Here is a 23,388-nt window from a genome sequence, read left to right as displayed (position 1 = left end):
GCCTCATGATGAGCTCTCCTGAATCCCACAACCAGAAGCAGCTGGGCACAGAATACAAAATCACCATCTTTTGAACGCCATGAAAAGCAGGACATATCTCTGATGACCAGCTCCTTACCCCTACTCTCCAATCCTCCTTGATCTTTCCACGTTGTTTGCTTTACTTTATTTTCTGTTTTTCTCCCCCCTCCCCCTGTAATTTTTTCGTGCAAAGAATAAAATTTCATCTGCGTGGACTCTGGGAAAGGTGGCCCTCAGATCGGCCCTTGCCTGTACAGATGCTTTAAATTTGCCAGGCTTTTCTGCCTGATAGTAGAAGCACCACCGAGGGCTGGATGGAGGGATGGGGGGGGGGGGTCGACCTGCCTGTATTTCCTGTGGATTAAAAATCAGATGGGCTCCCTCAGAGGAGGTCTTAGGTCCCGGCCTCCCTGGACGGCTGGGAAACTGACCCCCATCTGACTCCGTGGTCCTCCCTGCTCCCTACCAGCGTATCGCCCTGGGACACTAGCAGAGCCTGGATGGACGGAATACATTCACCTGTTTTAAACAAATAAAAAGTTTCAATTAATACCTGATAACAGAAAAGCATTTTTTATTTGGTATGATTTTATTTTATTTTATATTTTGTTATTTTCAGATTAGTCAGACTTCAGAATCATGAAAACATTTTATTGATTCAAAATCAAATAAAACTTACTTTTACTTTTATTATAAATAAAACCCAGGTGTGTCTCAACAGTGAAAATAAGTCCAAGTTGAAGAGAATAAAATATTTTAATGAAAGAAACTAATAATGTCCTCCGATGAGGCCTCACGGACAAATGTATAATGAACATGTGACGCCTCCTCCTTTGTGTTAAATATTAAATCAATATTATTATATTAGAATTATTTGTCAGTATAAAATTAAATATATTTTTTTTTGCCAGAATTAAAAAATCTCCATTGGCATTTCATATTTTATAATTAAACCCTGAACTCTGACAATGGCAATGGAAAAGTTTTAATTTAACAACCTGAATTTACCTTTTAAATGGTTTCGGACCATATGTAATAACAACATTCCCTGAAACAATCAGCACAATCACCCTATCTCACAGCCATCACTATCACTCTTTTAGTTTCCTCAGATAGGTGCAGTGATTCACTGATGAGAGGTCTTCCACGCGGAATCAGTATAAATGATTAAGAATATATGCAAATTAATCGTGAGGTTTTTGTATCATTGAAAAGCTTTAAACCTATCCTGTTCCTGCCTGATTAAAGGGATAATGTGTAGTTTTTACCATTTATCTCTGGAAATATTCATCAAAATGTTGAAAATAAATCAAATGATGCCCAGTTGGTGAAAAATATTGGCGGCTTTGTAACTTTTAACCATGAAAATTGGGTCTAAAATACATGTGAATGGGTCTAAGGCCCACTCCCAATACTCGCCCTGCGCCCTACGGTCTTCAGCAAAGTACACTTGGACTTGGAGGAAGTGTGCAGTAAGGCTTTGAGTGTGTAGTACTCAAGTGTTCAAATAATAACCAAATCGAGACCGTTGCGTCATTGACCACGATGCATGCCATGATGCCAGTCGCTGTTTGGGCTACTTAAAAAAAATCTTTATTAACAACTTTAAAACAAACAATTGACAAAATGTACATTAATTGTTGTCCACATTAAATCTTAGTCTAAAACATTCAGAGCATGAATAAATTAATCATCTTAAAACGAACTTTCATTTGAAAATGCATACAGTATTTTTGGAAAAGGCAATTGAGCTATTGTACCATCATCCTCCTCTCAAAAGTCCCACGCAGCAATGGATTGTGGGTAATACCCTTCCCCAAAGTCTGCATCGATGCAGACTTGGGCGAAGTGCGGTTCAAGGGTTAAAAAGGGCGTGGCCAACTTCCACACTTAAGGATCGGGACTCCCTACGCACTTGCACTCCTGGACTGGAACGCGCAATTGAAGGGAGTGAGGGAGGAAGTGTGAGTATTGGAATTGGGTCCAAATCTTTGGGCAACACTATGGGTGTTTCTCAATGCCAAGGAACCTTGCCTTGATGTCTTGGCCCTGCCCCGGTTGCCTAGGAGATATGTCATCGGGAGCCGCCAAGACGTGTTCCAATCGGTTCCAATGCTCATGTTCTACCAAGGCATGTGTTCTCCGTTTGTTAGCCGTTTAGCTAGCTGACTGAGGATACATAGGAGGTGTCTTGTAGCCTAGCCTTGGTCAAAAATTACCCAGAATATACCGCAATATTTTCAAAAGGATGGCGGATCAGAAGCCGGCAGCTACTTCGGGGACAATGTTCAAGTTTAAAAGTAAGTCAACTAATTTAAAATGTTTTTTTATATACCAATTTTGGCCGGTGTCAGAGTCAGCTGAGGTAAATAATGGCCGGTCTCTTATTGTGACCGGGTGAAATTGTGGCCGGGTGAAATGTGGTCACAAACAAGTACGAGCGTCCCAGCGGCAGGGTTATAGTCCCCAAATCAACAAGCAGGAGGCAGTAGAGGTTCACGCAGACCTTTGTTGGGCTTTTTCTTCAATGCTTTGTAACACTACAGACACGATCCTCTATCACGCTCCTACCACACAGAGTCACGGTGTCAGTTAACCATGCTAATTCAACCGCTCCACAGAACACACATCACCTTCCCTGTGGCTTACATAACACCCACACAACACGCAAATCAGCACATAGGAACTAGCAGAACGATAGGAAACACATATAACACAATACCCAGAATGCACCTGGCTTACAACCCCAGCCAGGTCATTAAGTTCAAAGAGAACGTGCTGATTATGCTGCAGAACACTCTGGAGAGCAGCAGTAGGGGGTGTATGAACTAGTCAACTTCACTATACAGTAATCCCTCGCTATTTCGCGGTTCGTTCATCGCGGATTCGCTGCTTCGCGGATTTTTTCTTTGGAGCATTTTTCAGGGGGAATTCGCAGATCAGCGGTATTTTTCACTGATTCGCGGTATTTTTCTATGCGAAATATCAACTAAATCTTGTTTTTTTTTCCATCAATTTAATCATAAAATGCACTTTTTGTAATAAAACTAAAAAACAAGTAAAAAAATTTTTTTTCTTGAGTTTTACCCACAAAAAGAGAATGTGATCATACGTTAATTCAATAGGGAGCGTGGTTTCACAGACGCGGAAGTGATAGCGTCGGTGCTCTAGGAAACCCCCGAGCGTTCGAGCGTCAACGAAGTGACACGGAAATGCCGGGCTTTCCAGAAGTAAGTAAGATAACTTACTATGAGCTGATAGTTCGTTGGATTGATCGGTAGGTTGGAAACTCTGATCATGAATCTGAAGAAACGATGACTGAGTGGTGAGCTGGAAAATGCGACTTCCGTTTATAGCCGCGGTTTGTGACGTAGGTGCAACGTGGAGGGAATCCCCGCGAGGGGCATGCTGGGAGTCCCTACTTCGCGGATTTTCACCTATCGCGGCCAGGTCTGGAACACATCTACCGCGATAATCGAGGGATTACTGTAGTGACTTTTTATGCCTGTCGTCGCGCTGTGCCAGACCGTAGGTACTGACACGCGATCGTTGATGTCAGTTCATTTCCTTTAATGTTTTCTGTCTTTTATTTGCGCCTGATGCGTTTTGCTGCATGCTGTGGAGCGGGGCGCTGCACGCATCACCTTGTCCTCCGACGCACTGATCACTGATACGGCCGCCAAACAGCGAGCACTCCGCTGTTTTTGCGGTCGGTAGATCTTTTAGAACTGCAGTTCAAAGGTAACTCATGAGGTGAATATATATGAACCCAGGCAGCAGTTTCTCTTTAGGATTGAGAGGAGATGCAGGAAGATAATAAACAGACAGGACAGAAAAATAGTCAAATAAAAACAAGTTAGTTTTTGTACCTGCTGTTGCAACAAACAGACATTGAAGGTCATCAGAAGTGAGGAACAGAAAATGAAATAATTATTTTAATGTTTAGAGCAGCAGGAACTCCGAGAGGCTGCAGGCGCATCAGTGAGTTTGCAGCGCTGCGCAGGGGGAGGGGGGAGAGGGCTGAAGCAGGGGGAGGGGGGAGATGGCTGAAGCAGAAACTACTGTTGTTAAAAGAAATGTGTTTAACTTTGAAAATGTGGGCACAATTTTAATTGTCAAAAACTCCAGCGAACCATTAGTTTATTTTGCTCAAATAGAAATAGAGGCCTGCCTCTAATATTGGCCCTCCTTCCAATAAAGGCCTGGAGCTTGATGAGCTTGAGTCAAATACAGGCCCGGGCCTGTATTAGAGGATTTACGGTATATATCCAAAGAAGTTATCTATTGTTGGTTAGTTGCTCAGTAGTAGTAGCTTTTGGTGGCTAGCGGGTAGTAACTCGCTTATATTTTTAATTTAATAAAGATATACACAATTTAAAAAGTAAAAGGCAACTTATATATTTATATTGAAATGAATACATATAAAATATGAAGTTATCTCCCATGTCACGTGACATTACGTGACCGCCGTGGAAGCCGCTGTCACATGATGCAAGTCTGTTCCATTTAACCGTTTTCTTTGACCAAGGAAGGAGTGTCCTTGCAAGCAAGGTGCCTTGACATTGAGAAACACCCTGTTTCCTGCTATGGAAGTCCATGAGGACAAAAGGCATTTACTGATTTGTAACAAATGGTTACAAAACTTTCACCATTCATAAACGTTTTAAACACATTTACCTTTTTGCTGGTTGTCAGTAATTAAAGGGAGTCTGATGTTCTTGTCATTTTGCTGGAGGTTGTGCTTCCAGGGATTTTTGACCCTAATGGCCATCCGTCTGTAAGGTCTTACTCCAACACAAAAATTCTGCTTGGTTGCTATGATTTAGTTATGTACTGCCCCCTATCGCCAGGAAAAATACACATAGTCACTTTAAGATAGCTTCAACATGACTTTGGATGATCAGAAAGCTACAGAATCCGTTACAACAAACAAAAAAATGATTACAACCACCATTTATTTGTATATTAAATGTTTTAAAAGAAGTATCTGAAACAATCCTAGATGATCTGACATCACCTGTACTAGGTCTATTAAAGATAATTTACTAAATCCTGACTCATCCACAAAGCTTTTAGTTCTAGAAGTTGTTTTCTGCTGATCTTGCTCACTGATGCCTCAATAACGCGTCTCAGGGGTTCAGATGTGAGTTGGCAGCAGCTTTTCCTCCCATGTCTCTCAGAGCAGCTCTATGAAGGTTTCTATTATTAGCTTAATCCATAATAATAATTATTATTTTATACCATCCTTGTTATGTATGAAAACATAAAAACATTTGTACAATTTCAAAAACAAAAACATGACGTTTTTCAAAGTCGTTATTTTAATTATCGGAGTGTATACAGACATCTTGTAGAATCAATTATAGCAACTCTTTAGAAAGCAATTTACAATTCTTGTTTTCTCATAAGAAAGTTAGGCTGTTGAAAAGTCCAAATGCAGCAGAACCACCCTCCATGTGATTCGTCCATCGTTCCCAATTTAAATCCAACTCAAATCACCAGCATCTTCTGCTGAATAAAACAAAAACCCAGTGGCTGGTCACACAGCGCCACCTGGTGGAGGCTGAATGGAGGAAGAAGAGAACCAAAAACCAACAGCAAAAGCATTTTTTTTTTTAGTACACATCCTTTTATGGCCAAACAAAGACAAAAAACCACAAAAAAAATCTAATTTTCCTCCTTCCAAATCTTGTGCGGTTATAATCAAAGGAAAAATAAAAAATAAGATTCGGATATTTAACCATGTTTCACAAATACTTCCACCTATATGAACACTGACAGGAACACAGAATAGAAAGGGGTGCTTTGCAAAAAACCTCAAATCTGAAATGATTTATGCTGTTAATAACTCCATCCTGGCACTTACGTTGCACTCAGCTTTATTTTACGTTTATTTGCAGCAGCCCATCAGACAAAGGCAACACACAACACAAGAACTCTTCCTAAAACACTACTACTCAAGTGTCCTACAGACCAACGTATCTTTACCTTTCCACTTTACAGTACGACAGATGCTCCAAACCAATACCAAAACGTACAACACACAGGTAAATGTAGTGTGATGCAAGAGGAGAGCTGTTATCGTTACATGCATTAACCCGTATTATCGGACTTCTCCAGAAGCCGCTGGAACTGAGGTGCAGTCAAGTGTCATAAAATTATCTAAAATTTAAACTGCTGATTCTGTATTATGTGGCACTGTTACATTTAAAAAGGACTGCAGAATGAACACCAGCTGCATGATATTAATTAGAAATTAAAAACAATATGGTAAACATGAAAACATAATGCTAACAGAGTTCCCAGCTTTGTGAATCTTGCTTTTCTCCTCTAAAAAATGACCAGTGAACAACTTTCTCTCTCCTTGCAGGCAGAAAAAAGAGGGATGAGAAAAGGGAGGAGAGGAGGTAAACATCCCATCCTTTAACTGGACTCCAGCTTGGCCATTTCCTGCACGTAGATCCCGATGCTCTCGCTGTCAAACAGCACAAAGTAGACGGTCTTGATGGTGGAAGACATGGTGGCAACAAAGTAGCTGGAGATGGCCTTCAGGATCAGCTGAGCCGCCGTCTGCTTCGGGAAACCGTTCCTTAAAGCACAGAACACACACATTTAATTCTACCTCGTTTTTTTTTTTGACTCATTTTGTTTTTCTCTCTAATTTGTGTGAAAAACGCATTTTGGGGTTTTCATGTTTTTTTTTTTGGTTTTTTTTTTTTACCTCCCACTGCCGATGGAGGGGAAGGCCACAGACTTGAGTTTCTTCTCATCTGCCAGAGCCAAACAGTTCTTCACCGTCTTCTCCAGCATCTCCTCACACTTATCAGAACCCCAACCCGGACTGTTGCAGTGGATCACGTACTTGGCAGGCAGACCGAAACCACCGGTCAAAACGGCTAAAAGGAAGAAGAGAAGTAATGAAGATCAGGAGTTCAAATCAGCCTCCTCCTGTCAGAAGTCTGGACCCAGAGGTGATAAATGAGCACTTCTCTTTGTGGAACAAGTAGGGAGGAAATCTCCAGCAGCTTAAACTGGTCTGATCAGAAGGTTACTGGGAGTGAAGTCACTTCTCCAGGGAGAGGACTTGCGCATTTAGACCCAGCAGCTGTGAAAAGCGTCACTGGGCCAAAGCCTCCTGCGTTCGTTAGTCCTCAGAACTTGTGTGAATGGACTGAAGTCAAAGCTGATGGAGACGCTTCAAACAGCAGAACCAGAGCCACCGCCTGTGTGATGATGATGATGATGATGGTGGTGGGTTTTGTGACTGATCCGTTTCATGGTTGAGGTGGGTGAAACAGTACGTGTATCCAGGCACCGCACATCTGGACCATCAAAATCAGAGGACAGAAGGTTTTGTGTTGTTGCCATCAGAGATGCTGGTTTTGATCCGATTTGTGTCAAAGTAAAACGATGACATCATAACCGTGCATTTTCTGATGAAGGTCAGCTTACTCGTGTAGCGTAGATCAAGGCCCGAGTTTTCATCAAAATGACCGGAGGTTAGTTTCTTCATAAAGGTCAGGCCAATCTGACACCAGAGGTGTCGATATGAGGATCTATGAACTTGAACAGTATCCTTAACCTATCCATAAGAAGCTTTATCAAATCATTTTAATAAAGTTATCTTTTCTGGCTCATAAAATAATTTTCTAACTTTACAAGTTACTACAATCATATACTGTGGTGCCTACAATATGCTTTTAAATCTAAAGTGTTTTAATAATGTTAATCAATATATTCACATATTAATTAGGGGTGGGACTTTAGCGCGTTAATTATGATTAATTAAATAGAAAAAGTGACACGTTAAAAAATTAATGTATTTAATCACAGCTCGCAAGGCGGAACCTTTTGTCATTGCATGATTTCCTCATAGACCGAATATCAGTGACGCACACAGCAATGCACATTGATCTGTTACCGGGTACTTAAACGGAATAATGTAAAGAAATTGCCTTGTTTGGACTGTTGCAGTATTTGGAAAACACGTCAGACTCTTCTCTTAACTTGTAAAGAAAAAAAAAAAAAACCCTTCCTGAAAACTACAGAGTCTGTGTCGCGGACGTTTTTCATCGATCGTCTCTGATCTCTGCTGCTGCCCAGTGACAGCAGAAACTTAAAAGTCAAGGTAAGCTATATTTTTAACATGTCTGTAACATTTGTGCAGCGGTGAAAGCACCAGAAAGAATCATTTTTGCCATAACAGCAGTTTATGAAAGTAGTCAGACGAGAGGCGCCTGGCTGCAGCCGGGAAAATGCTCATGTTCATCAAATGCATTACTATCATTAAGTAGCGAGGTGTGTTGAAGCAGTCATCAGCTGATGAGGAGCTAGAGGGGTGGATGTTTAGGCGCATCAGGAGCAGCGAGGAACGAGAAAGTTCTGTTCAGGCTGGAGATCACACCAGATTCGCTGCTGCAGGCGTGAATCTGCAGCCATCCCCCTTCTTGACGTGACAGCAGGACTTCCCGTCCGCTCACCTGTTCACCGCTCAGGCATCAGATCATTAATTCCTTGTCATGACCTTTTATCTCCTTAACCTCCTCCAGTCATCCAACTGGAACCAGTTAGTGTTCTTGATCATTCTATGAACATGTCACGCCTGCTCTGGTGTTAAATTAAGTCCTAGATTTTTTCATTTTTAAGGATTTTTGTGTGTGTGTGTGTGTGTGTGTGTGTGTGTGTGTGTGTGTGTGTGTGTGTGTGTGTGTGTGTGTGTGTGTGTGTGTGTGTTTACTGCATTATGAGTAATAGAAATGCTAACAAAAACACCCAATTATACAAACAAGTGAAACTGTAAAAATTAGAATCTCCTTCCAACGAGACAGAGAGACAATATAAAGGTTTGATTCTCTGCCTCATTATTTTTATTTAAGATTTGCTTTCAGGGCGCATTTTCCCAAACAATTAAAATGCAATTAATTAGGATTAATTAATTACAAAGCCTCTAATTAATTCGATTTTTTTTATCGAGTCCCAACCCTGATATTAATATTATTGTTAATGTTTAATATATTCACTTTGCTTAAATGTTTAACGTTTTACTTCATATAACCTCTCTAAGGGTTGGTGAAAGGAGTGGTGTCCGAGGTCTTTGATGATGCCCACTTTAACTTGTCAAATGCTGATTTGTCCAAATTGATAAACACTGGTTAATAAAAGAGTTCATTTCCTGAACGCTTCAGTTCTAGCGAGCTGCCCAGTTCGGCTGACTGGGTAAGCAAAGCATAAGGAACCATCTTCCTTTTTTACCTCAAAGGCAAAACCTTCTTTGCAAGCTGCATCAGATGCAAAATAGTTCAGCCAGATTCCAGCAGCCACCTGGAAGGTATCTCAGACCAGAGGCTCATATTTGGGGTAGACCTGCGTGCTCCAAATACCACAGAAGTCCAACTCCACCGGCAGTCTGTCCGACCCAAGTCACACGGGGACCTTCACCATAAGGGTTTGTAGACTCGGCAAACAGGCGCGGGATGTTTTTTTTTTAATAAGTGATAGTTTGTTAAACCATACAGTCAGACTGATTTTACAACCCAGACATCACAATTTTCTAAAACACTTAATTAGGCGTTGCTACACAACATCTAGGCTTACATTCCATCATTCCATTAATTGTCTCAGTTATCTTGTTCCAACCATCATTCATCATCATGTGTTCTGTGTCATCATTAGTGTAGAATAACAGTAGAGCAGGGCGATACGGCCTAAAATTAATACCACAAGATTTTGAGGATTTCACCTTGATAACGATAAATGGATGATTACTACAGGTATGCGCAGAAACAAAAGTTGTCCACTAGATGGGGCTGTCACGTGACTCAAGGTGGTACAGCTTCTTAAAGGGACATGAACGCTGCCAACCTCATTTTTTTATTAGCAGATTTATTGACATGGAAAAAACGATCATGATAAGTCAGAAATTTCGATAACAATAAATTTTCGATTTATTGCCCAGCCCTAAATAATAGTATTAAACTGATTTTATAAACAATGTCTGTTGCCTCCGTCTCATATTATTATGAAGGTGTGATTTCCCTGAACTACCAAAAATACCTGGGTTCATCTTAGGTCAAATTTCAAAAGATCAATAATATTGATAAGTCATATTTAGATGGAATATTACATCTTATTGATCACTTAATAAAAGTAGCCACTTACATCGTGTTACATTAATTATTGACAATGGAGTAAAACCATGATTCTGTTTGTGTTCACATTTTATCTTTTAAACAATTTCTAAAAAAAATACAAATTAAAGGTGTGGAACACTCATTTAATCAACACATTTGATGCTGCCTCTGCCTTGTAAGCCGGACTCGAGGCAAAAGAAGCCCAGAATTGCTTAGATTAAAACCAAACAACACTATTAGCCATGCCTCATGCCTGAGTTAATATTTGGAAAATATGCCTTCCAACAAGTCTCGTGTCTGTGGGAAAACCGTAGCCTGACCAGCCAGGGAACTCTTCTATTCCAATAACCCCACCCCCTGAGAATTCTAACCAATCTAAGCCAATCAGCGCTGAGCAGCGTTAGTCACACACCACAACGCTCAAACAAGAAAATGGCGTCTGAAGTGGAGTTCGCTGCAGCACTTTCCTCTGTTCTAAATAACTTGGACCAGTCTTTAAAACCACAACAACAAGAAGCACTAAAAGTCATTCTTCTAAAGCCTTTTTCCTACCGAGCTGGCTAGTCCCGCCCCTCGTGTGCCTCTCTGCCTGTGAGTAACAGGACTACTTCTCTGTGGAGAATTAAAGAGAACAAGGATTGTGCAAAAATCAGGTATAAGCGTCACAAGAACGATTCTGCAGCATTTTTTTTAGTCCAAAAGCCACAAACAGACCTCATATTCTGACCATTAAACTGATATTTTTGTTATTACTTTGCCAATTTTCTTTAAATTATTCTCTTAAGTGTTGGTGCTGCTGTAACAAGTGAATTTCCCCACTGTGGGATGAATAAAGTCTATTCTAGTCTATAAATCAGGGTTGAAGAGGATGAATCCTCGTGTTTGTTTTAGATGGTTAGAGAAGGACACAATCAGACCTTTAAGGCCAGAAACAAGTCATTTATCATCTGCTTCTCAACAGGATGTTAAAACCTCAAAAAAGGTTGTATGATCTGATGAAATTAAAAATAAAAATTTTGTCTACAAAGACACCTAAGAAGAGGAAACTAAGCATCACCTCGTCAGCACCATCCCATCTGGAAACACGGATAAAAAACTAAGTTAAACATTTTCTAGAGTGCTTCAAGTCGGCTGACTTCCACAAGGGAACGATCTGAAACACACTGCCAAGAAAACAAAATGGTGTGTTTGAGAAATCTATAAAAGTTCTGGAGAGACCCGGTCTGGATCGGAGCTGAGACCTGAAACAGCTGCAAAACAAATTCCTAAAGACAAGCTGGCTGGCCTTATAAGAAAACTCAGCTGACCGTCATCAAAAAACGTGTTCAAAGTCCCAAACGAGCTGCTTAAAAACATAAGCTGATCAAACACGAACCCTAAAGACTAATAAGGTCAAAAATAGAGTATTTTACTTTGATCCACATCCAGAGATCGTTATCCTGATCCAGAGTCCCTGAAAGGCTCAGCAGCTTCAGCCACCTGAGACCAGATCAGGATCTGAACTAACTCAGAGGAAAGTGGTGATGACACAGAAATATGGAGAAGGAATAAAACTAAACTGAAAATGAAGAATAAAACTCAGAACTCCCTCCTGAACCTGTGACTCTGGAAACTGAGACCTGATCTTAGAATAATCTCAACAAAAGCAACCGTACCTTTGTTATTCACCATCAGAGACAAATGTCCATGGAGCTAATAACGGAGTCAGAGTTGGGACATCTTCACTTTAATGGGGGTCAAAATGAACCCAGGCTCATTTCATTTGGTGACACGGAGCGGTTTATGGGGTGTGCTGGCGTTCCTGTCAGAGTCGGGGTGTGCATCAGCATCACACTACTTTAAATTGACACTGGAACGTCACTGCTGGCCTGAGTGGGAGTGTTTGTAGAAAAAATAATTTAAAAAAATCAGACAAGACAAATAAAAAAAAAAAGGATTTGATTACGTGAATGTTTGAGTACATTTTATGTTCATTTTCTCCGAATTTACTCTAAAACTGGAGTCTCTAAACATGTTTAAATCATTTAGTCCAGCTCTAAGGTAAACTAAAAAAATCTCAGTGCATCTGCTTGTAAAATAATCCAGTTAATTATCAGCATGAATGAGAAGAATCACAAGCTTGCACTTACCACCAGCCACCTCCAGGGGGCCGTTCTTCTTCTTCAGCTCCTGCAGCGCCTCAGTGAACTCCTTCCCTCCTTTTTTCTCCAGAGCAGAGCCTGAGAGAGAGGAGAGGACAGCAGTGAAACATATATTAAATAAATCATCCTCACACAGTGCAGACAGGCAGCAGGAAGCAGAGGCAGCTGATTGGTGGTCATGCAGACAGACAGGCAAGCAGGAAGTGATGATGATGATGATGGACAGACTGACATGAGGGCAGACATACAACAGTGTTATCAATTACTGCATCTCTGAGCTCTCGCTTCTACTGATGAGGCTGAGAAGATTCAAGACAGGAAGTCCTTTCTCTGTTCATACAGAAACTACACCTACAGGCTGGAATTCCTGCAACAAATGGCATCATGTTTAAGTAAACGAGTCCAGGAAACCACCAAAGTTTGATTAGAAGGAAAAGTTAAAAGGTGCAATTTGTAAAAATTACATCCAGTGGTCAAATCAGGTAACTGCAGTCCTTTTTCCTAAGCAGTCTCTTTCATGGCTGTTGCCAGATACGGATCAGCGCCAGAAGATTCTAGTTGAGGAACAAAAACGAGTCGTATGCAGCAAGTTGATAAGTAGATGAATACTTAGATATATCTGGTGTGGGCACTCGGGTGCTTTGTGGAAGGGAGCACTTACTTTACCTTATTACAGTAATATTTCTTTGGGATTGCAGGAAGTGTGATCGTTTACTATATTGCTGTTAGCCTAACCCTAACCCTATTATTCACCTCACACACACATTTCACTGTAACATCAAGTTGTTGGTAACTGAAAAAGTACCTTGGGATATTTATAGTGCCGATTGAATTTAATTCATTGTTAGCATTGTTAGCTTCTGGCTCGCTTCACTAAATATTAGAGTAAAACCAAAAGATGCCATGGCTTCTTAGGGGTCGCTCCTGTTTACTGGCTTTGATTCTTTAAACAACTCTGGAGCTTTTAGCATGCCAGGGTTGAATTATAAACACCTGCGCTGCGGCGTTAGCTTGCAGCTGACCCGGCAACCTCACAAACTCAGATTGTAAATGGTGACTACGTCCAGCTTTTGTTTTTTGTTTTTTTTTCCCTAAAGGAAAAAACTGACAAACCCCCAGCTAGCTGAGAACTAAATCCGTTTCAGTCGAACATTCCTTCCAGTATGATTGAGACATTAGACTGTTGTGTAGTTGTTTCACGCTGGAATTCTTACATACTGCACCAAAAGACAGAAATATTCAGCCATTTTCTTTGTTTAAGCTTTAAAGGAGACTGATTCATTTTTAAGATTTACTCCCAGCTTAAGAAAGAAGCCATAAAAGAAACCCAAAAAAGGAAAGATGCCTTTTAACTTAACAAATAAAACAATTCAGCTAAAGATGAATTAAAAACTACTTAAATCGTGTCAGACGTTTATAGACAATGAGGTTAAAGCTCCTCTGATAGATTAACAGAAAATAAAGTTTGTGTTGTAACGGCTTGTAGTCATTAGCTAACGGATAACCTCCGTTCCCTCGTCAACTCTGATCAACCCTCAGGAATTAGGTTAGACCTGTGTCATCAGACAGTCGACATTCTCGCTTTCAAACCAGCTAAACTGACAGCTTGGTCAAGAGTTCAGAGGTCAAAGGTGAAGAGACAGATCTCAGGCTGTCTGTGTTTCAGTCAACAGAAAAACGACAAACAGCAGCAACAGAAGCAGCATGACGATGGTTTGTTTAAGTGTGTAAAGTCAATTATAACAGAAGGATGCACCGATTGTTGTTTACTTGACTGCATTCCAACATTCCAGTAAATAAAGCTGGGGTGCATAGTTTAAAAATGTTAAGGTAACTTAAAATACTTAAATTTGAATATCTGACCCCCATCTGTGGTATATGTAGTAACCAATAATTTGCAAATCCACAAGCAAAAGCTGTCCATCAACAAGAATGTGTGATTAGTGTAGTTTTAGCACTAGCGCTACGTCATACTTTTGTTTCAGCTCTCTTGGCTCCTCTTCCCGTGAGTGCTCGGGAGCAGAGTGGGAACAAGTAGCCGTTTAAAAACTCCTCCTCCTCTCCTTGATGATGTCACACTACAGACCATAGCTTTAATGATAATATTTATGTTTCTAAGAACAGCAGTAATTTATAGCTTTTTCTCTCTAGCCTTGGAAAAATATAAACAACCCTTCAAGTTACTGGAAAGTGGAGCATTAAAATCACCCATGGAAAAACACTACTCTATAGCTCTATTTTAACAGAAATCCACCCATTTACCACCATCATCATTATTATTTAAACTGCTGATCTCAGAATTGACTAAAACTAACAAGACTGGTGCATCCTTCTGACTTATGCAAACATCAGCAGAATGATTTATTTGCATAAACTCTCAGAGATGAACTAAAAGGTGAAGCTGTGCTGCTGTTTTTGTCGTTTTCTTCTCAGACCGTCTGGACATGCAGAGGGAAAGCAGACAGGCAGCCGAGGTCTCTGCAGCATCACTGGTTCCTTTACCTACTTCACCACCTGCATACAGGGAGGAGTTGGTCGGGTGAACGACAGCGTCGCTCTCCACCACGGAAATGTCGGCTCGGACAACTTGCAACTACGAGACGACAACATTGACAAACAACAGGCAACAATATGGTGGTAAAACACAGTGAGTGTTCAGAGCAATAAAATGAGTCAATAATGAGGGGAAAAGACTGGATGGTACAGAAGAAGAGAGGCAGAAGTCAGGGCTCTCCTTATTGGCTGAGGGCATCCCAGGAAACAAGGAGGCAACTGAGGAGGAAGAAGGTCATGGTAAAGAGTTGGATCAGGACCAGGCAGTTGGCTGGTTGGACTACGCAAACAGCTTTTGATTTTGATCTCCAAGGCTGGATCTTAATAACACATATTTTCTTTTTAAAGACATAAAGTATTTCTTCTGTCCAACTGCGTCGCCCTGATTCCTTACTTCATGATCACACTCCAGGTGAGCAGCCTCTCAATCAGGCTAAGAGATGCTTGGCTGTTTTCATTCAGTACACCGCTGCTTTATTTTAAAATGTCAACTTCTCAAAAATGAGATTAAATCACTGCAAAAGTCTGGCAGCCAAGAGAAAGAATGATCACCTGGAAGGAACCTCGACACGTCCACACAACAATGGCTCTGGGAGCCGAGAGGAATCCTTAATGGTCATCAGTCACGAGCCTTTCTGCAGCTTAGTTTGTGTCAAAGAGGCTCGAGACCTCCTGAATCATTCAGTTTTTCACACTGACAGCATATTTTTATTATCGGTGTGTGTGACAACTAATGGGACTTTAACTTTATAAGCATTTATTTTATTTTATTTAGAAAATATAAAGTGAAACATCAGATTCCTCCCGTTTATAAATAAAACAAGTAGAGAAAAACCTAAATGTCCAAATAAAATGTGAAAAAAGAAAAAAGAAATTGATTTAGACCGGAAACATTATTTCACTTTAAAAAATATTAAAAGTAGGAATGCTCGATATCGGTTTTTCAACCGTTATTCCAATATACCGATATTGTCTGACTCTTAATTTCGGATACTGATATGAACAGATACCAATAAATGCTGTGTCCCCCTCTCATAAAAGAAAACTAAAACATTTTAGGTCACTTTAGGTCATTTTCTGTGCAAAATGACAACTACTACAATTTAAGTTAGTACTATTTATTTAGTGTCCAACAGCAGCTGAAGCTCATTCGAAGGCCTGGAATATACTTGCTTTTTAACAACGCATGTTTACAATGGCTGCCTCAGGTAACTTGCATTGATTTCATGTGTTGTTTGTGCGTGTCGCCCGAAATCAATATGATGCCTTTGAACGCTGCAATATACGAGTAACCAGTAGGCAGGGTAAACAAAATGAGCAACACACACTCACCATGGTCACTCCATCCCTGGTTTAGAGGTCTTTCACACCATCTACGATACCGCTGCTGTCTTTTTTTCTGTTGTGACCTCAAAATTGACCAGTTAGTTAACCCTTTCTAACTCCATGTTTGTTTTGGTTTTAACTTGTATCCATGACATCACATATGTAGACACCCTGTGGACTGACGCTGCCAATAGGGAACATAAGGTTCCTCCCTTTCCGGTCGACTCATGGGTCCCCGGAAGAACGAAAAAATGAATGCGAGTCAAATGCAAGTAAAAGTTATTTTCTAATCCGCTTAGTCTTAGAACAGTGGTCTGCAATAGGCCGCCCGCGGGCCCCCTCTGTGTGGTCTACCTCCCAAGTTGTGCCAAATAAACTAAAATATCTCAAGAACTTTACCTCAGATCTGTCATATGTTGACATTTTGAGAGGGATAAGTAGCTGAACATTTTTTATGTATAATATGTGTATGATATGTAAAAGTGGTGTCATTAAAAGACTGAAAACCGATAAAAATATTTTCGGCTATTAAAATTTTATGCCGATATTAATGGTAGACCGATAATATCAGACATCTCTAATTAAAAGCATCCAGTCTTTTAAACAGACCAGCAAACATAAAAATACTGCTGGCAGTGTGAACAGAGTCAGATATATCAATCAGTTATTCAGAAGCTTCTCAGCTGCTGGACATTCAAGGATTCCAGATGTGGTAGTCCACGCGGGGGTGGGTGGGGGTGGGGGGGTGGGGTGTCTGGGATGAAAGCTCACCTAGATCATCTTTAAGTTCAAGTTCAGCATTGATGGGGTTGATGACCCCGTCCACGTCAAAGCCAGCCAAGTTACTGACCTCACTGTGGATGAGGTTGAGCTGTGAGGAGGGTGGGGCATGCACAGGAGGAGGAAGAGGAGCAAAAAAGGAAAGAGGTGAGGAAGCGTTAAAACCAGATTCACCCCGCAGCTCAGAGGGATACCTTAATAAGTCGTAATGTAATGAAGGCACATTTCTTTGGTGCCTCACTGTACAGCACCATTGTGTTTTGGCTTCGTTCTGCCTCCTTTACTCAACTTAAAATTTTCACAAGACAATTTGGATCAGCCATTTCAACGTTAAACCGACATATTAGCGCAATAAACCTGAAAGAATTTGAGTGAATTAGAATGAATATAAATACTTTTTAAATTGGGTCTGCTTTTAACATTTTATAATACAGCAAAATTACACCAGAATTAAATCTGTACATCAAAGGCTGAACCCAACAAAATGTTTGGAAGAATAAAGCCTGCAGATACTGGCACACATCATCTGATTTTACCACCATTGTTTGGCCCAACTTCTGCTTTTCAAGAGTGAAACTTTGGGTTTTTACCGTTTTAGAGCAACACAATTGAAATAGTAGCCGACAGGCCAAAGCATCAAAGTATCCCTCGAGTTTCACATATTAAGCCAAGTTTGAGGAACACAATTCAAGACTTATTGTTATTTAAACCTTGAATTTCACCACCAAGCTGTGAATTTGATAAAAGAATAGACAAACCATCCACAGGAAAAGTAGCAAAGACAGAAAGCAGATAGAGAGACTGAAGATGTCAGAGTAACACTGTAAGAATGATACAGTTCCAGTGTTCAAGTCTATAAAGCAAACAGGAGGCAACACAGTAATTCCTAATGAAGACAACAGATGTTTTGTTCTGCAGATACAGAGAAAATCAGCTGGGAATTACGTCACATTTCAAATCAATTTTGTCTTTGTGTCATGAAAATATGAAATAAGGATTTAATTTAAAAGAATGTATTATCTAAGAAGCTGTTTATTTGTTTGATGACATCTAAAGCAAACAATGAGACTGAATCATGCCGACTGGCGTCATTAATCACTAATGCATGTGGCACGTGGCAGATTGAATCAGAGGACTGAAACCAAAGAGAGAGAAAACAAATGGCTCCAAGTCTGCAGATCTAATGTTCCGTGGAGAAATTCCCACTAGATGATTATCTATAAAGACAACCTAGTCCTATCAAACAGCATACAGTTGACTGAACTGAAAACTAAACCATTCAACTGTTGCTATCTGATGAAACAATATAATAAACTGAACAGAGCTTACAAAGTTAGAATCATATGAAAACAGAAATAAAAGTCTGCAGTAATCACTTTCTAAGCCAAGCAAAGGAGACGCTGGCTCTTGTTGCATCATTCTGGGGTCATTCTCTAAGAGGCTTTGCTGATATTTCATTTCTCAGATCTTTTAATCATGAACCTTTGATCTTGTGATTTTAATTCGCTAAAGAAAAACCTTTTTTCAAGACTCGGCTAAACTTACTTCCAAATCCTGTCTCATCAGGTAGTTTAAAAAGTCGTTCTTGATCACTAGTAAAGGCAAAGTAAGCTGACAAGTCTGAGGTATAGATTAATAGAGCCAATAATAACTATTACAAAGGAGAGCTGTACTGGAAATATAAAAGGCGCTTTATAAGAGGAGACTTACAGGGTTTTGTTTGCATAGTTGATTCCTGTCACTTTTTCTTTTTGGTTTCATGATGTTTAAAATTAGCTGAAACACGAGTGAGGTTTATAGATCTGCATGGGGTTTGTTGATCTGCACACGGTTTATAGATCTGTGTGGGGTTCATGTATCTGTGCAGGGTAATAGATCTGTACAAGGTTTATAGATCTGTGCAGGGTTTATTGATCTGCATGGTCTTCATAGATTTGCACATGTTTAAAGATCTATGTAAGGTTTATAGATTTGCGCAGGGTTCATAGATCTAGATATGTTTATAAGTCTGTGATGGGTTTATAGATTTTTTTCTGTGTTTACAGATCTAAGTGGGGTTTATAGATCTGTGCAGAGTTTATAGATATGTGAGATGACAGTAAAACTGACCTTTTGACCCAGGAAGAGGCTTTTTGTGGAGAGCACGGTGAAGCTGTCAGCCGGAGATCCCTCTGTGGTGCTGTCTGCTGACGCCGCCTTGCTCACCTCGCCCGGTTTCTGTTAAAGACGTAAACATTTGTGACTTTGTTATTCTCTCTGTGGCATCACTGATATGCAAAAAGACTAAAAAGGTAAAAAAAAACTATCTATAAAGAAACCTCAAACATATCAGGCTTTTTGCTGAGAGACACACCTTAGTCTTCCCTCCTGCCCTTTTCCCACTCAGCTTCTTAGCTGCCGTCTTCTTGACCGTCTTGGGTTTCTTCTCTGGAGCAGGTGACACGGGAATGTCCAGTTTGCCCCTTGCTCCTCTCTTCTTGGCCAGTAGCTCTGGATGGATGTTCGGAAGTACTCCACCAGCAGCAATGGTCACACCTTTGAGCAACTGACAGGAAAACAAAATGTGACATATGATATCTTACGGCACCAGTGAATAAATCTTATGTCTCTCTTTTAGTGCATTTGAAATTGGTCACCTGGTTCAGCTCCTCATCATTGGCGATGGCCAGCAGGATGTGTCGCGGCGTCACGCGACCCTTTTTATTGTCTCTCGCTGCATTACCTGCCAACTCCAGGATCTCAGCTAAAGATAGAATGACATAAACAAAATGAACACCTATTGCCAGGTCAAAACAAAAATTTGATATATATAAACATATTAAATTGAAAATAAAGTTCACCAGTGAGGTACTCCAGGACAGCGGCCAGGTAGACAGGTGCTCCCACTCCTATGCGATATTTGGGCAACCCTCTCTTGATGTAACGCAGCATGCGTCCAACAGGAAAGATGACGCCGGCCTTAGTGGACCGTGACGTCTTAGTCGACTTCTTCTTGCCTCCTCGGCTGGACATGATGCTAAAACTGTAACCAGTGGCGGGCTCTGCAGAGGAAACCAATGAAACATGTGAACAATGATTACTTGTACTTTATGGTAACATGGTGCATGTAAAGAAAATTAATAAAATATTCATTAGACTTAAGTGAACATTGCCTTAGAACGCAACTCTAAATGATCAAAGATTCTCTTTTAAGAGTAAAACTGAATTATTTTGTTCATTTATCCTTTTCCTGGTTTTAAATCAGAAGAATAATGTATGACTACTTATCAATAAAGACTGTATGTGGCCACTAAATGCTGCCTGTTTCGAAAAAAATGAGAAGCTGCCTTGATTAACATGACTGAGACAAAGGGGGTGTGTGTTGGCAAGAATCTGGTGATATGATACATATCACAATACAAGGGAACAATATGATATATGGCAATACTAAAAGCTAGGCAGTATTTGAGATTTTTAGGACTGAATTTGTTTAAACACTTGTAAAATCTCATTACTTCGTCATAATAAGAGGTGGAAAAAGATGCTGCCCCCTAGCAATCGGAGTATAAATTGCACCAAACAAAAGAAATACAGAAAATATTTGCCAGTAAATTCACTAAAATGTCATTTGATACACTGCTTCAATTACGTATCATTAACACAAAACACTGCAGTGTTTTGATGTTTTCTTACATCCACAATAGATAAATATTATTCCAGTGATGTTAGGTAATGGTCACTAATCCACTGAAGGGTTTGGTTGATGTCACCTCGTGCAAAAAAATAAATAAATGAAATCTATGTCATTGTCATGCTCTGATGCCCTGTGGGAACTTATGCTAGATGGCATTTTCATCCCTGGAACGGTCGTTTTTAAACGTGCATAATTAAAAACGTTTGGATATCTGCATGAAAACAAACTCAAAGTCATGAAATATAAACAAAACGGTGGAGGAGATCAATATTGCAGCGCCAGATCGGTTAGTCACTGGCAATCGGTTATCCGACACCACAGGCCACGCTTTTCCCGTTCTCTTTTTTATTCTGCTCCAACACAAACACCACCTCATTACCATTACACGTGACGTTAACCCGCGGCAGCTACCGTGTTCTAAACCCAAAGACCGCTAACGCAATCCATTTGACTTGAAACATCTGCGGCATTTCTCCATCCAGCCAGGTGTAGGTAGGTTCATCAGCGCGGAGGGCATTTCCCTGTCCGCTGCTGCCCGCTGACATCCATTTCCGCATGTCAACAGCAGCCGAACGTCTCGCGCGCATCTTTCGTTTCAACCAAAGTGTAAAACGACCGAATTGCAGCTGTCCGGCGACACGGGGGGTGTTTTCCCGTACAGGTCAGCGAGCTTTCGGATGGAAATTACCCCGGTGGATCGGCGGCAGCTGCCCGCTCCTCCTCCCCTCCCCTCCCCTCTTCTTCACCGCCTGTCAGTTCCAGAAACACGGTCTCCGCTCTCGGGCCTCCCATGGCAGTAAGGGACAAAACGGTAACGTTAACAGCTCCATTCGGTGCACGAGTACATGCTCCACCGACGAGAGGCGACACTTGGTAGACACGGAGCGGGGGTACTTACAAACAAGCGGCGGCAGAGGGAATAATTCTCCCGTTCACCCGGTAACAAGCCTGGGTAGTGTCCCCGATTCCCACAATCCACAGCGAGCTGGTAGAACGGCGCGAGCCAGGCTGCCCGCGGAGCTCGACCGACCGCTGTGATGATCTTTAACCTTTTACGCATGTGTTTCTAAACACCTGATTAAACAGGAAACACGTCCTCTTTACGCGGAAATAGCTTTTATTTTTTTTATTTCAGCTTCTAAACAAACTTAAGATACATTTAAGTAACCTTTGCCCTCGTGACATGCTCCTGAATGAACCCTAATTAACACACTTGTTTTTATTTAATCACACTAGTTTTTATTTAATCAATGTTAGATTAGCCTTACAGTGCTGCCACAAAACTAGCTCAAACATGTTCCTTTAATGCTAGTGTGTCGGAACATTACATGATGGTCAAGTGTTTTTCCTTTACTGACTAGTCAGCAACGTTCAAGGGGAGTTCAAAGCCTTTTGAAATCCAAATGACTGATTGGATTAATTATTTTTCATTTGGGGAAGAACTGTGTCATCAATGACTGACTTTTAAAAATAAACGATACGATATCTTCACTTTTATGATTTTCTTCATATTCTGTGGACTCCACTAACTCAGCTGACAACACTACATTTTTACACACCATAAAATAAACTAAACAACTGTGAAATCCTTTATTCTTCAAATTTCTACAGACGATTGAGTAATGACAGCATCTTGCCACTAGAGGTCACACCTAAGCTTTTTCTTTGTAGAAATATCATAGACTGTACATAGAAATATTCGCAAAATCAAGAAAATCTGTGTATTGAAATAAATTGATCGTATTAGTTGATCATATAAATCAGCAAGAGGCTTGTGTATAATAATTTAAAATTAAAATGTACTTTCCTGATGATAGTATTGATATTTTTACCTCACTCCAGACCATACATAGCCTAGTGAACTATGGACCAAGTTCTTGCTTTGCAAAGTTTGTAAATAATACATTTATTCAGCCTGGCTTGCCAGGCTAGACCATACACACACTTTTTAGGATGATGTACATTTTGTGTTTTCTTTCCATACTTCCATTGATTTAAAATACAATCATGCAAATAAAACGTTTATTATATTTCCGTTAAATCAAAGCAGTAATTGAAAAATATTTAATGCAAAATTTTATTCTTTTCTTGCATTTGAGATGTGTGAATGAAATTCCAACCAGTTGACAAATAATTCACAGCACTGCCTTATGCCTTATCAGTCTGAATGTTTAAACTCTGACAACAGGGAGTGAAGGTCTGATGAAACATAACAATAGCTAACTTCATTTCTGTCATCATATAGAGGCTCACATTTCATATCACTTGTGCAGCACACCAATAGATTTTAAGTTTATTCTGAAAATGCAAAATCTGACATGAGAGGCAACCATCGAGGGCAACATGCTCTTTGAATCAGATCCTTGCAACAGTTTTCAAACTTGCATGAGTATAGGATGTATTGTTAAATAATTTACATTGATAATGGATCACATGGTGCAGCAGCACACAGGCTTGAAGTTAAGTTCTGATCCTTCAGGGAGTGTCTTCTGATAATTAATGGCATAAATGGAAAGTGCAGTAAGGTCATGAAGCCATCAGTAAAGCTAGTTGTGATGCAAATTACTGCATTAAAAGATTCTGATACAATGACAACAGAACTGCCTCTGTGTTTCATTTCTCTGTTCACATATGAACTATAGAAAAAAATGTTTCCTGAAGGAATAAAGTTTAGCTTAGCTTAGTTTAGTTTAGTTTAGTTTAGTTTAGTTTAGTTTAGTTTAGTTTAGTTTATTGAACAACAACAGCACAAAAGACAATGTTA

General features: G+C 40.3%; 1 protein-coding gene across 3 annotated transcripts; it reads right to left on the bottom strand.

The window, feature by feature from the left end:
• Positions 1 to 5,883: 5,883 nt before the first annotated feature.
• macroh2a1 (macroH2A.1 histone) lies at positions 5,884 to 21,671 on the bottom strand. Of its 3 annotated transcripts, none has more exons than XM_015961256.3 (9): positions 21,523 to 21,671; positions 19,792 to 19,992; positions 19,588 to 19,694; positions 19,305 to 19,496; positions 19,061 to 19,168; positions 16,943 to 17,042; positions 12,281 to 12,370; positions 6,743 to 6,917; positions 5,884 to 6,610 (listed from the first exon to the last, which is right to left on the bottom strand). In XM_015961256.3, the coding sequence occupies exons 2-9, from the start codon at positions 19,961 to 19,963 to the stop codon at positions 6,445 to 6,447; spliced, it is 1,110 nt and encodes a 369-aa protein (XP_015816742.1). In that variant the 5' UTR covers positions 19,964 to 19,992; positions 21,523 to 21,671; the 3' UTR covers positions 5,884 to 6,444. The 3 variants fall into 3 exon arrangements, 2 of the variants coding, with proteins under 2 accessions (XP_015816742.1, XP_015816743.1); XM_015961257.3 differs by lacking the exon at positions 16,943 to 17,042 and adding an exon at positions 14,795 to 14,885; XR_011521706.1 differs by lacking the exon at positions 16,943 to 17,042 and having other exon boundaries at positions 6,005 to 6,610.
• Between the last annotated feature and the right edge of the window lie 1,717 nt (positions 21,672 to 23,388).

Source organism: Nothobranchius furzeri, chromosome 10 (assembly GCF_043380555.1).
Source record: "Nothobranchius furzeri strain GRZ-AD chromosome 10, NfurGRZ-RIMD1, whole genome shotgun sequence".
NCBI lineage: Eukaryota > Metazoa > Chordata > Actinopteri > Cyprinodontiformes > Nothobranchiidae > Nothobranchius > Nothobranchius furzeri.
This window is presented reverse-complemented; position numbering and strand designations above follow the sequence as displayed.

Bases quoted from the DNA above. Each gene is read 5' to 3' on its own strand.
- macroh2a1 (XM_015961256.3), bottom strand. From the start codon at position 19,963: ATGTCCAGCCGAGGAGGCAAGAAGAAGTCGACTAAGACGTCACGGTCC. The intron at 6,918-12,280 runs GTAAGTGCAAGC...TCTTCCTTTTAG, and splicing joins CCCCCTGGAGGTGGCTGGTG to CCGTTTTGACCGGTGGTTTC. The intron at 6,611-6,742 runs GTAAAAAAAAAA...CTGTGCTTTAAG, and splicing joins CCCTCCATCGGCAGTGGGAG to GAACGGTTTCCCGAAGCAGA.